This window comes from Empidonax traillii, unplaced genomic scaffold (assembly GCF_003031625.1).
Source record: "Empidonax traillii isolate 1590-97213 ecotype Southwest subspecies unplaced genomic scaffold, ASM303162v1 scaffold62:size2133460, whole genome shotgun sequence".
In the NCBI taxonomy this organism is placed as follows: Eukaryota; Metazoa; Chordata; class Aves; order Passeriformes; family Tyrannidae; genus Empidonax; species Empidonax traillii.
This window is the reverse complement of record NW_020955255.1, coordinates 1,959,870-1,973,497: the sequence shown is the minus strand read 5'-3', so window position 1 is coordinate 1,973,497 and position 13,628 is coordinate 1,959,870. Positions and strand designations below refer to the sequence as shown.

The window sequence follows — 13,628 nt, the reverse complement described above, 5'->3', positions numbered from 1 at the left end:
TTGTGACTGTTCTAAAAATAGAGGTATTGCATGAACAAGACAGCAAGGAAATAATTGCACAATACTGGTCAGAATTGTAAAATAAGCATCATAGCAAACTATTTGTCAAATCATTGTTCAACAAAATCTTCATCAGAAAATTTAAATAAAACTATGCTTTTCTATGCATAACAGGCAGTTTGAGTGAGATTACGAAGGAATTTTGAAAAACCTCTCAGCATGACATGTGAAATGAAAGTCTATATTTTAATTTAACATGACAGAAACAAAAAAGGCATTGAAGGTGAAGACAAACACTTTGTTGTCTGGGAGGGGAAGATAATTTAATAAAAAGAAAAATGGTGTTGTCTGTGGAACATCCTGTTAAAGTGATCTTTAGTGTTATATTTTAAAAGGAAATTGGTGAATTGAGATGGAACTTGGCAAGGCTGAAGAAGGAGCAGTAGTCAGAACACAGTGATAAGGATGTACTGGACAGGAGCATCAGCTCTGTGCACAGAGGGAAGAGGATGAATTTTGCAAATGCTGTGCAGGTAAAATTTTCAGGAACATCTCTAGTTCCCTCATCTGTCTGAATGAAAAGTACCATTGCAATTAAGGGTGTCACGGCAGGAAATTATATTCTGTAGAAATGGAGAAAAGGATGCTGAGTTGTGTTTGGTCAATGCTGAACTTAAACTGATGGCTAAACACCTATATGGATGTGTCAGATCTACTGATATCCTAGTTTGGTCAGAAAAACATAGCGATGCATGTGGGAAAAAATCAAAAATTGTCAACGTTTGAAGAAAAGTTAGTTTATTTTTTGGTATAAATTGGATCACCTGTAGGTGAGGTGTAAAGAAGAGAAAGACATGGGAAAAGAGTCTCCTTTGGAGTCACTGAAGAAAGTTAAAGGTGAAATGGCTGTCTTCTAGGAAAGAATGCAGGGCAATAGCAAGGAAAAGCAAAAGACAAGTACCGGTACAAGCTGTGCACAGTCTGAGAATTAGCTTGGAATTTGATGCTTTTGCTGTCTTTCACTTATTCAGCAACAGTGAAACAAGATTTTTATATTGTCTTGATGTTTTAATATTTTCCATTTTTGTAGCCCTTCATGTTTCTCTCAGCTAGCTCATCTCTGCTATTTTTTACATTAGATTTGTACATATTCCAGCATTGAGATCCATGTGCTATAACATCAACAGTTGTTCTGGTTTTCATGGGTACCAGTGCAATGTTTTTTCTGCAGATATTAGTTTTTCAAATACATCTGTAGCTCATACAGTTCTTTTCTTATAATCTTTCTTCTAATTTATTCACTGATAATATTTCATCAGCGTGTTTGTCTCTACCACTTTTTCTGATTTGTTTCCAGCTTCTGAATTTGACAATATTCTGTTTGTTTCCAATTGTTACCTATTTTGTGTTTGGCAGTGATTGACTTCCATGTGGTTTTGGTTTCCTGGTCTTCTGTTTACCTTATGTTCAGTGTAGTAGCATTAGCTTCCAGTCTCAACATCTGCATTTTTACTGTAACAAGCTCATTTGCTTCAAAACCTGCTTTAAAGCAGGAAGCTAATTTATGATTCTGTCTTGCTCTAAATAAAGTTTGTTTTGCTGTAAGCACCATTTCCAAGTCTTTCATTTTTGCTTTGCCATTCCCTAATGAATCCTCACAAAACTTGCTGTCATTGCATTCACTTGTGTCACTCTCTCATGGGATAGTTACTGCTTTGCTACGTGTGTTTCTCTCATTCTTGTACTACTTTGTGTTTTTGGTTGCTCTCATTTGATATTCAGAACTTCACAAATTGCATGATAGCAGAGATCAGAAAGCGTTAAGATAGTAAAATTGTAGAGCTCCTCAATAATGGTTGGAAATTCTGGGAAATGGAATTAATTAACAACTGGAAAGGTTTTCAGGCTGTAGGATGCTGAAATATATTCATAGTTGTAGCAGGAGGAATGGGAAGAATACAAGGTATAGCAAAGAATTGATCGAGATAACAATGCAGAGCTCCTTGATTAGGGAGAGTAGGGATGCTTTTCATACAAAATCTACATTCAGAATTGTCCTTTCTGACAGACTGACTAGGGAGACTGCCTTCTTGCAGAAACGTGTGTGTGTGTGTATGTATGTAATATATACATTTATATGTAGAAATACACAAATCTGAGAAATACTATGAGAAACAACTTTCAATGTACTCAATTACAGTGGTAATTTATTATTTTTTTAAAAGTCTAAGTAGGCCATGAAATACTTCGATGGACTGTAAAAAACTAAACCAAAATCAACCTACAATAAAAACTGTTGATTCAGTCCTTGCCTTTTTCACTCCCATGGCTTTTCTGCTCTGCTTGTGTTAACGAGTCCCCAGTATTGGAGGTGCTCACCTGCCCCACAGTCACTGAGAGGTGAGTGCTGAAGCTTTAGGGGTGGAGCTCCTGGTTGTTGGCCATCTGGCAGCTGAGCCAGGAGAGGCAGCAGAAGTGAATAATGGCTGAAGCGCGCTCAGGGCTTTGGTGAGGGAGTGGTGGGGTCTGGTTCTGCCCTTTTCTGTCTCTCCAGAGAATGTAATTAAGCATCTTTTCACTGTTTGGAACTGGGGTTGAGTGAACTGTCAGCAGCTGTTGGTATGGACGGTCACAGGTATCTTTGACTTTGGATTTTACTCCTCCATGAAATCCTTCAGCATGATAGAAAAATTACTTCAATTAGACAGTTAATGTCAGGTTCTTCAACATAAGGTTGAAATCTATAGATATATGCTTGTAGAACTTTCCTTTTGATCACCCTGTGCCTTCCTTATGCCCCTGTATTCCAATTTGGCAGGTAGTAGCAGATGGAGAGTGAAGAAGGATATCTTGTTTCGAGAAACTTGGTATGCACCAAGGGAAGAAAGGGATTTGTGAGTTGTACAGGTTCCAAGTCTCATTAATTGTCATAACTATAGCCCTAGATAGCATGAGAGAAGATGTAATTCAGGTACTCCTGGTGAAACTTTAGTGTTGTAGGTGTGTTTACTAGTATTTTTAATTTTTTCATCATTCTTTTATTACCATTTTATTATCTTTACCTTTGATAAAAATCTGTAAGTTATGTGACTTGTTGGATTGAAAACCACATAATACAATAAGGCATATATAGCTTTTGATCTGCTCTGTAATAATTTGTGAAAATTGTGCTTGCTTATCTCTGTGCCTCACCATTCATACAGCATTCCTCCTGCATGAATAGTGAATTTCTGTGCCAGGGTACTGCTGGAGCAGGGGGAAAGCATGGAAAAAGAAGGGCTTAACATAAGCCGTTTCTCAGCAATAACTGAGAGTTTGTGTTTCCTGTCTACACCACAAGTTCCTAAGTGTTAAAATGAAGGAGTCTTGGAAAGACTTGTTCTTTGAAGCGCTGCTGAACATGTGAAGCAATGGACTTGTGCAGGGTGGGGTAAAAGGCTGTTGTGTTGTGCATGCAAAGTGAAGGCAGGAGGTGTCATTTCTCATGGTGCACACTTCTAGAGAGCAGCAAAAGGAACTTCTGCCTGCATTTCTGATGTCTGTCCAAAAATGGCTCTGGATGGTTTCTACTGTGCATGTACCTTTTCAAGTCAAACCACTGTTCCTTCTACCATTAATTGCCCAATCTGACAACATCATGTTGTCCTTGACTATTTTATGATATCTACTGCAGTGATTCAAAACACAGCCCATAAAGGAAGTTCCTGTTTCATTATGTGAACAATGTGGTCAGCAGCCTGTCAGGCTTCCGGACAGCCCAGGTTTCTCAGGAGTCTTAGGAAATGGTAAACAAGTGTGGATTTGTCATGTGTATTACTTGATTAACTGGGAAAAAAAAGGCTCCAAAATTCTGAGCTTTAGTCTCAGGATCTTGTGTGTCATCTTATGAATAATGTGAAAATACTCCACATGAATAACTACTAGTAATTTATTTTATGGGGTTCTTAATTGTGAGTTTGATATTGTAATACTACTTTCCTGATTTCCCTCTATTTCTCCCTAGGTGTTAATTTTTAATATGTTGACTATACTGAATCAGAAATGAAAATACTTATATTGTGAAATAAAATATTTATTTAGAGGAGGGAAATACAAGAATTAATGGAAGCACTCAACAAGTTGTCAGTTGATGTCCTGCAAAAGGACATCAAAAGTGGCTGCTGAGAAAGACACTTTATAAAATTCTTAGTTTCATGTGACTGACACACTGCTGTTAATTGGAAACACGAACACACACACCAGTTTGAAAATGTATCAAGACAAAGTACCTTCTGTGAAATGCTTTCTAAAAAGGGTTTATGAGGTCAGATGGCTTATTGGGTTAGAGCAGTAAAGTGGTTTTTGAGCTAAAGTGTCAATTTGCTGCTTTCTGTGGTATCACAAGCTCACAAATTCCCATAATCTGTTCCTTAGGGTGTATTTCCTCTCCCTTTTTGAGGAGAGAAGCTTTAGACTTGGTTGAGTTACTAGCAGAAAACCACTCAACTAGACAGTTTCCAAAAGTCACAAGTGCTTATTTAATACCGAGCTGCCTAGATTTCGACTGGCATGTGGGTCTTAACTGTCTCTGGCTTTGAAGACAGAACTTTACTAATCTCAGTAGTGTAAGGGGCCTCTGCTATAATTTTGCAAAGACAGCACTGACTGTCCTTCCTGCAATTGCTCCTAAACTTCCATAAGTGGAAGGTAGTCTGTTCTCTGTGTGTGTAATAAACTGCTGGTGCAATAAGGAATACAAGCATTAGAGTGCAAATACTGGAGGGGAAAAAAAAAAAAAAAAAAAAGGCTCCTATTTGATCTGCATCTGGTAACTTGAAATATTTTGTGTTACAAAGACCAGATGTTGGTGTCATTCTGATCTGACACCTGTGTAAACCTTAAGTTATTTGCATTGATAGAGCTGATTTTGGATACAGTGAATAAGAACAGAATTTGAACACTGCATGAGGAAGAAATAAAAAAGCTGCGTTACTAAAAACAAAGTTCTTGTGAGCTTAGCATCCTTATCTTTTGCAGCATTCATAGGTAAAGCATTCTTCCTTCATAATAAATTAAAACCACAAAAACAAGTTTAAACTTGATTTATTGAAAAATCTTAGTTTTGCATAATTACTCAACATCTGCAATTCTTAAAACATTTAGTTCTGAACAAGAAGTCCATTAAGAAAAAAAGGTAGATTTATATTCTCCTTTGTAAATTTTATACAATCAAAAGCAATGTACTCTTCAGAATCCACATGAAATGTTTCTTAACTGCAAGTTTACATGCCAAATCCTTCACCTATGATAAACCTATTCCAGCTGCCAAAGTCAGTGCACAGTTACCTTTCTAATTATTAATTCTTTCATTTCCTAGAGTTGAATTTGAATGAGGAGAAAATAGTCAGAGCTCTCAGCTGCAAAATAAGAATTTCTTCCAGATGAACTCTGCTGGCAATTGTTGCATTATTTTCCTTCTACCAGAGATCTTATTAGCAATGGGAGAAACTGAACTGCAGCAGTCCTGTGTCTTTGATCAGGGCAGTCTGCACTCATTAGCAGGTTAAACTACCACACCAAACTGTTTCAGTGAGGCCCAGCAGAGCAGCTGGGGGACCTAATCTCTTAAGGTGCCCTTGGAAAACTTGGCAGAGCTTATCTCTTGGAGTTTGAAGCTGAAATCTGTATCTAGTAGCTTTGATAGAAGAGGTAGATGTCTCAGCTGCAGCTTCCCAGAGCTGGTTCAGCATTTTGCAGATGGTTTGTAGCATCACGGTCCTGGTGACGCAAGCCATGATAAGTCTGTGGTGTATTGGTAGTGGGAGAGGGACAGGGAAATGGCAAGAAACATTATTTGCCACTCTAACTGAAAGAATTACTTTTTTCCTAGTCTTTGTCCTGATCACAGAGGTAAGCTTTCTAATTCCAGTTTAGAATACAAAGCATTGTATGGAAATAAGATATGCAAACCCCTAAAGCGGTACAGTCTTGTTTTGGACAGAGCTTTGCAGAAAGACGAAGTAGCCTTTGGAGCCCTTTGTAAGTTCCGTAATAATACTTTTGCTTATAAAAACTCTTTAGAAATATTATTGCTAGGTCCTGTTGTCTGCAGTTGAAACTGAAGTGCTGTTTCTGTGTTCTGTAGCCCTTGCTAGCATCTGCTTCACTGGAACAAAACGTTTCTTCGTGCACCTATTGACCCTGTTTTATCTCCAGAAAATAATTCTTAATCACAGACCCAAAGTTGCAATTCTGCCATTCATACCTAGATGGCCCCACAACAGGCACAACACTACTACATACACTTTTTTTAAAACACCTTTTAAAAAAGTGTTTTTAAGAAAGTTTTTTAAAAACCTGCGATAAAACGTAGTTAACACATTTATACAAGAAATTTCAATGACTTAGCACACTGTAAAATTACTAACTTGGGTATATTAAAAAAAGGTAATTCTCATGCACCACGGGATTTTGGCAAAAACTCTTTACCCTCACTACAGTGTTAAAAGCCACTTCATCCAGAAATTACAAATTCCTGATTTGATATTAGCTTTGCCTTAGATAAGTGATACTGCATATTCAGTTGATCATACAACTTGAAGCCTGTACTTGCTGCTCCTGTAATTCATGCTCTATTCATATGAACAGCTAGATACAGAAACAGAGTGTACTTACACAGCTAAAAGACTTGTGAGGGTGAGCAAAAAGGGAGAGTTCCAGTGAACAGCTTTGGTTTTATATGCCTATGTAAGTCACCCTATTAACTGTTACGTTAGTCACAGCTGTAGTAGACAGGAACAAATAAAAACAAATTGGCAAATAAGAGGCATTTTAAGGCTATGAAAATCAATCTTTATGTAATGTTTTGGCATACCATGACCTCTGCCTTTATTAAAAGGAAAAACATGAGAAATTACTTTCTTTAAAGTTATCTGTAACACAAATTTACAGTAATGAAGAATTTGCAAACCATACTTTCAAGTGTGTGTGTATTTGTGTAGCATGTAGACACTTGTCTTGTGTAACAGCCAAAAAGGAAAAAATGGTTGTGCAACTACAGGACAGAAAGATTTATGAACAGGAGTTGTACCTATTTTCTCAAATTCTTTTCAAAACTGACTCAATTTCACATTGATGGTGCTTTTTAAAGTGCTGATATTAGTAATTTGTACATAAAAAGAGTTCTCATGTTCTTACAATGTTAGCCCAATGTTTCTCCATGATGCCGTAGAACAAAAAACGAGTATTTTTAAAACACATAATTTTGAAGATAAATGACAGTAATTACAAACTATCCCTGTGGGCCCCAATCCTGTAAACACTTAGGCACATAGGTAAATTCACTCAGTATTTAACAGCAAATAAACCAATGTCTAAGTTACTACTGAAAAGTTTTATGCGAAAACAAAAAAATGACAGTATTAACATTACTTTGCAAATGCACCAGGTGTGCTATGCATAAGGTAGTCATTAACAGTCATTGACAAATCATACAAGTACAAAAAATATTGTTAGTAGCATTTGGAAAATGGGAGAGCGTGGGGTGAGGCATTATGTTCATGTTTAAAAAAAAAAAAAACCAACAACCACCACACAAACCTACAGAAAACCCCCAAACACAAACAAATCCACCACCATCACAACCAGATAGCCCAAGATGAATTGAAAACCTGATTTTTACTGTTTGTTCAAAAGAATCTGAAAGGGGTCTATTTTTTTTTAACTGTAGTTTATTGCTCCCCCTCTCTTTCATACCTGTTAATATTGGTATGATCAATACTGAATATTAAGTTCTACTTTTCCTCTTATCTTCAAAAAGACTTTTCAACATGTAAACCTGAACGGCTGACACCACCACCATGACTCCCAGGTTGACCATGGACCAGAAGTTGACTCTGTCAAAGTTGCTCTCTTGGATGTTGCGGTCACGGGCCTCGAACGCTCTGAGCAGGGTCTGAATCTGGACACTTTTGCTTAATCTGGCTTTGACACTGTTGATGGATTCCTGGTAAGTAATAAAGGAGTATTTTTAGAATCAAAAACAACACCTGAATCAAATGTATACCTTGTAGCACAAGCAAAAATGCTAATTACCAGACATAATTTCATTTCTTGGCCAGTATATCACCTAAAAAGCCTTAATTAACAAAGCATTAAGGTTTTGTAGTAATTTGTTTTTTCCCTGTTATAGGTTAGAGAAGTGAGAGAGAAATCAAACCTATTTGGACAAGTAAAAAGCAGTGAATTCTTCAGAACTAATCTCAAAACAAGTTACATAGTGGCAGACAAACTTTTTTTTTTCCTGCTGAATAATAAAATTAAGGCGCTTTTTAATGCAAACTCTTCTCAGGGTACATTGTTAAAGGAAAAGACAATAATGTTATATTCCCATCTGCTTCTGGTGCTTCCACTGTAGTGGCTATAAACTGCTGCTTCAGCTTTGCAAAACCAGAATTTTGACAATAAATAGTGAATAGGACAACTGGAGGTCCTGCAAAGGCCATACAGTGTGTCCCTGGGAACACGAGGAAGCACACGAACGAACGCTCGGGCCACAACGACAGCAGCAAGAGCTGCACCTTATTCTGCACTCACAAAGTAAACACCTGGGCCTAAGGTCTGTTGAAGTTTCATCTACCCCATAAGAGATAATAACACCATAAAAGCTGATCTCATCAAGTGCTGATCTGTGTTCTTCATATAATTTTGGGAACCTGAAGTAGCTTCTAGTGCGAAGAGTAATGTGTGCAGTAAGAGGAGGCTATAAATTAAGAAAACCCCGCAAGGTTAAATCCAACAGTAACATTTTCTCCATGGACGTTTTCTATGTTGCATGGTTAATAAAAATATTTCAAAATAGCTAATTTGGGAAGCCAGATAGTTTTATGATGATAAAGTTCACTGTTACACAATAAGGAACATCAACACCATAAAAAAGCTTTAGAAACAAGAAACGATTCCCTGTTTTCCCCAGAAAATGTGTGATTGTTAAAAAGTTAAACTACTAAGTGTTTTTGTAAATCCTCAGAGACCTTGCAAGGAAATTAATATCTTGACTAAGTAAACAATAGCATCGAATACTTAGGTTAACTTTACAAAAATTACCTACTTTTATAAGATTTTCAAGGCTCTCAAAGACAAGTTCTGTATTTATTTTTCTTTTGGAAGAGATACCAGTATGTAAACAAGTATCTGTCAAATCCATTCAAGTATTGTGATTAAAGCGTGAGAGGAATTTTCCTTACAACTTCCCCTCTTAACTTTGTTTTTTTCTAATTGTCTTGACTGCCAATTTTAATGATCTAGCCAGCTCTTCAGATTCAGTATTTAGTTTTATTACTATTCAAAAGTGCATCATACACCTATAAAAGATTTTAAACATTGTTTTGTTTTGCTATTTAAAAATCTGCATTTTGTCTATGGCAATAAATAACACAAACAATGTGATTTTCTACTTAGTGTACTCAGTGTGTGTGGATGTTGGTTTGGTTTTTTGGATTTTTTTTTTTTTAAGATACCAGTTGTAGCCACGATCAAACAAACAACAGCTCAGTGCATCCTACCAAGCACTAAGAACTAAGAACATCAAACAATCCTTGGCTTCTGGAGTAATCTCAACATTTAATGATCATAAAGGGAATAAAAGCTTTGACTCTGAATCTTACACCAAATAGGCTCAGCATCCAGTTTAAGGAAACATAATCATTGAAAGAATCTCCGCAAAGGTGAACCTGTGGTAAGACTCAAATTAACTCCCATTCATTACTTTGAAAAGATGTAATAAAATTTGGGGGCAAAAGAACTAATAAAGTAATATTTAAGTTATTGAAGATAGAAATATTAATCCGTACTACTTTATTTTCAAGCACTGATAAAAACCTATGCAGTGGTTCCAGCTACATCATTGGGATTAAGTAATACTTTAATGCTATAAATATTCATGTTATTGCTGCTAGGGAAAAATGTCTCATTTTAGCAGTAGGAAGAAGAGAAGCTGAATTGGAAATAGAGTGACTTTGAGATATAGGCAGTTTCTTCTTGCTGATGAAGGGCCTATTCTGAAAATATATTCAAATTTGTGTTTGTAAGCAAGGGTCCCATGGTGCTGAGCTTCCTGCATTAGTAACTGGAATAGTTTCCAGGATGACGCACCAGACCAAGCCAGAATGGCTACATGACACTTGAGTTTGTTCCCAAATGCTCTTACATGGAAAAGAATTAAAGATCAATACTAACCAGAATATCCTCTAATTTCATATCTAGGAGATCTGTGCCTGTAACGTACTTCTTCCAGTCTTCCTGATCTTGTCCATCTTCTCCCATATTGTCCAGGATCAGTTCAAAGAAAATTACCTTTTCAGAAATGGTACTGAATGTGTTGTCAAAGCAGAACATGTAATCCCCATCTTCTGTTTCCACCCTGTGTATATAAGCAAAATGTGATTAAATTAACTATACTTTCTGTTCTGATTCTCAAAAAGTGAGTTTTTGTAAGCAAAGTTTCCCCTTTAAGACTGACAACTGTGCACTTCTAAATAACCAAATATGCTTTTTGTATAAAAATAAGAAGTCTAAAGACACCTTACAGATTGCACAGTCACAGCAAAACAATCCCACTGGCTCTAAAGGCTCAAAATGATGAACACAGCATTTTTCTTTTTTTGGATTTTGAATTACTGTTAATCACTACAAAAAACCCTATAATGAATCTATAGTAAAATTAAAACAATTATTACATATTTTGATAAAAGGATTGGAGAAATAGGGGACATTAGCTTCTTATTTATATGACTGAAAAGATCTTTTGGTATTAGATGGGGAGAGCTTTTTCAACTCCACAATAATTATTTTTGTTCACTGACCCTTAACAGCTACCATTAAAACAAAAATATCCTTTGCTTCACAGTACAATCCATGTAAAAAGCATTCAGTGTTTATAAAAAGAAAGTTGGTATTCTTAAACTGTCCTACTAGACAGTCTTTTGTAATACTAAGGAATAAAAAGTACTCAACCTTTATTTTAGTTATATTTGTTAAAGAAACCAGAAAAGTATTTCGTATGCAGCCCTTCTGAGTTTGAGTATTTTAAACTTACGTATGAACTCCATCTGATTTTCTTTCATCAAAAACTAGAGTTTCACCTTTTGGGGACAGCAGATGAAAATCAACATCTAATCCTGCTCCATCCAGAACCTGTGAAACAAACAAAAAATGAAGCTCCAAGCAGTGGAATTCCTGTTTGCTTTGCTGATGGCAACATTTTTAGAGAGGGCAAACATTTTAGGTAAGAGAACTGACACATAAAGAACCTGAAAGACTAATCTGTCTGTATGAGTTCACACCAAGTTAACTGGAAACACATTAAAAACTGGTTCAACCCAAAAGCATTTTAGCAGTTTCAAAATCTTAAACTAAATATGATCCAATTTGCTAGGCTGGGCTTATATTGAACCTTTCCCTAAATATTTTTAAGAATGTATACAGTTTAATCAATGGGTAACCTGTAAAAAGACTAACAACAGATGCCTAAATTTGGCCTTTCTATGGCAGACATAACTGATTGGTAAGTACCAGCACTAGTTCAGTGGCAGAAGTTTGATAACAAAAGTCACTTGTATGTACACACACATATATATTTGTACAAGAACACTATGCACTGTAATCCCCCAGATCTCTTTGTTGGGTGAATTAACAGTGTAGAAGACAGGACTGGACTTCTTATGCCAATCAAAGGTGTATCACAGACCTTCTCACTTTCTGATGCAGATTTAAGGTCTGAACTCTGCCAGGGTATTCTTTTTTTCCCCAAGGTAGAAGGAATTGAAGGCATTTAGCTTCCTAAGCTCCTAAGAAGTGTGTACAGTATTACAAAGCTGTGCTGCCTTAACTGTATAACATGACTACAGTTTTATCACCACATCTGGTGTGTTGTAGAAATTCTCTTAACTGCATAAAGGGGCAGACAGGGATCATTTTTATGACATTACTTAGGTCCACGCTAGGGGATTTTTTGTTTGCTTGTTTTCCAGCGAGCTTTCTGAGTGTAGCAGTCTGCTCCTGCTGAAATGGAGGGCGAAGTTTACACTGACTCAAAGGGACACTGGGGACTTACCAAAAAAAAAAAGACGAAGAACAAGGGAAATTAGTAGCTAACAGCTGAAAAACCAGACACAGGGACATACCTTTAGGGCTTTGATCCACTTGAAACACCCAGAAAAACAACTTTGTATCAGCAGAGTGTTCATTGCGTTTTGTCTTAGGAGAATTACCTGCATGCTATGTTAAGTATTCCTCTGCTTTAGCCACTAACATAATTAAGTACAAAATAAATCAGTTTCCAATAACACAGAGAGCTCCTTTTCTAACACTGAAATAGAAAGATGAATCATTACTGTTAGTAGGAGTGCTAAGACATTTATGCCCGAGTAGAAAGAAATTCAGTGTTACACTCATTTGTTCTCTCTAAAATCCAACTCAGTGCAAAATAAACTTCTGTTTTGCTTAGAGAGGGCAAAGCTTGAAAACATTGTTTTTTCATTCTTTCTCAGTTCTTCATGTAACAATATTAGAAAATAATCACGAATTTCAGCTTTGTACTTTCAGTTGGGAAGCAGAGGGGATAAAAAGGGATCGGGGGAAAGAGGAACAGATCCGGCCACAGTAGTAGGGTGGGAAAGTATTCACTGCAGCTTCCCTCACTGTACCTATTCTACTGGAAAAAAGTCTTTGGTTTATAGACGGGGAAGAAAGGCCTGAGACTGAAATCTTTCCCAGACATAGTTGGGAGACTTATCTTTTCCCAAGAAGAACAGCAAGACCTTAATTTCAGTCAAGTTAAACAGGGCTGTTTTTGTGAAACTTCATCACTGAGATGAAGGGTGTTTAATATCACCACAAAGGCAGGCAAGTAGGGGCTCTGTGCATCAGCACAATGTTCCTCACTCTTTAAAGGTCACACCCGTGAACTTCCTACGTTCTGCTGAGATCTTGGAAAGTGTTTAAAAAAAAAATCTACTAGCATAACTACAAAAGGCCGTTAAAGCAATTTTCTCCTCCCAAGGCAGAGTTTTTAAGAGTGCACGATTCCAGCGTGGCTGTGCGGGCGCTGGCAGGGCTCCCTGCCCGGGTCTGGGCGCTGCTCGGGGCAGGGCACGGCCCCCCCGATCCCGCAGCAGCGCCGCGGCCCCGGAGGACGGGACGGAGCGCCTGGAGCGGGGCCGGGCCAGCCGCTGCACAGCGGCAGCGGAGCGGACACGGCGGGATGCGGGACCCCCGCTCCCTTCGGGACACCCCTGGGACACCCCCGCCCTCCCGGGGCGGCCCCTCCCGTCCTCCCCCCCAACCTGGTACTCGAGCTCCAGCGAGGCGTCCCTGCGCATGGGCTGGTAGAAGCACTCCTTGCGGCCGGCGGGCAGCGTGAAGGTGAAGTCGCTGTCGAGGGAGGGGCTGAACTCGGCGGCGCGGGGCGGCAGCAGCAGCGCCAGGCACCCGAGCGGCACCAGCAGCACCCGCGGCGCCATCGCCACCGGACCGGCCCCGCGCGCTCACACCGGGGGCGGGGCCGCGGGAGGGGGGGGGGGGAACCTCCCCACCCCCTCCCCTCTGCACCAATCGCAGCCCGCCCACAGTGCACCGCGGTGGCGCGCGCT

At 38.4% G+C, this 13,628-nt stretch overlaps 1 protein-coding gene across 1 annotated transcript; it reads right to left on the bottom strand.

The window, feature by feature from the left end:
* Positions 1-5,066: 5,066 nt before the first annotated feature.
* Positions 5,067-13,541, bottom strand: TMED5 (transmembrane p24 trafficking protein 5). The gene is made up of 4 exons (XM_027879988.1): positions 13,323-13,541; positions 11,075-11,172; positions 10,216-10,399; positions 5,067-7,984 (listed from the first exon to the last, which is right to left on the bottom strand). The coding sequence occupies exons 1-4, from the start codon at positions 13,497-13,499 to the stop codon at positions 7,766-7,768; spliced, it is 678 nt and encodes a 225-aa protein (XP_027735789.1). The 5' UTR covers positions 13,500-13,541; the 3' UTR covers positions 5,067-7,765.
* Between the last annotated feature and the right edge of the window lie 87 nt (positions 13,542-13,628).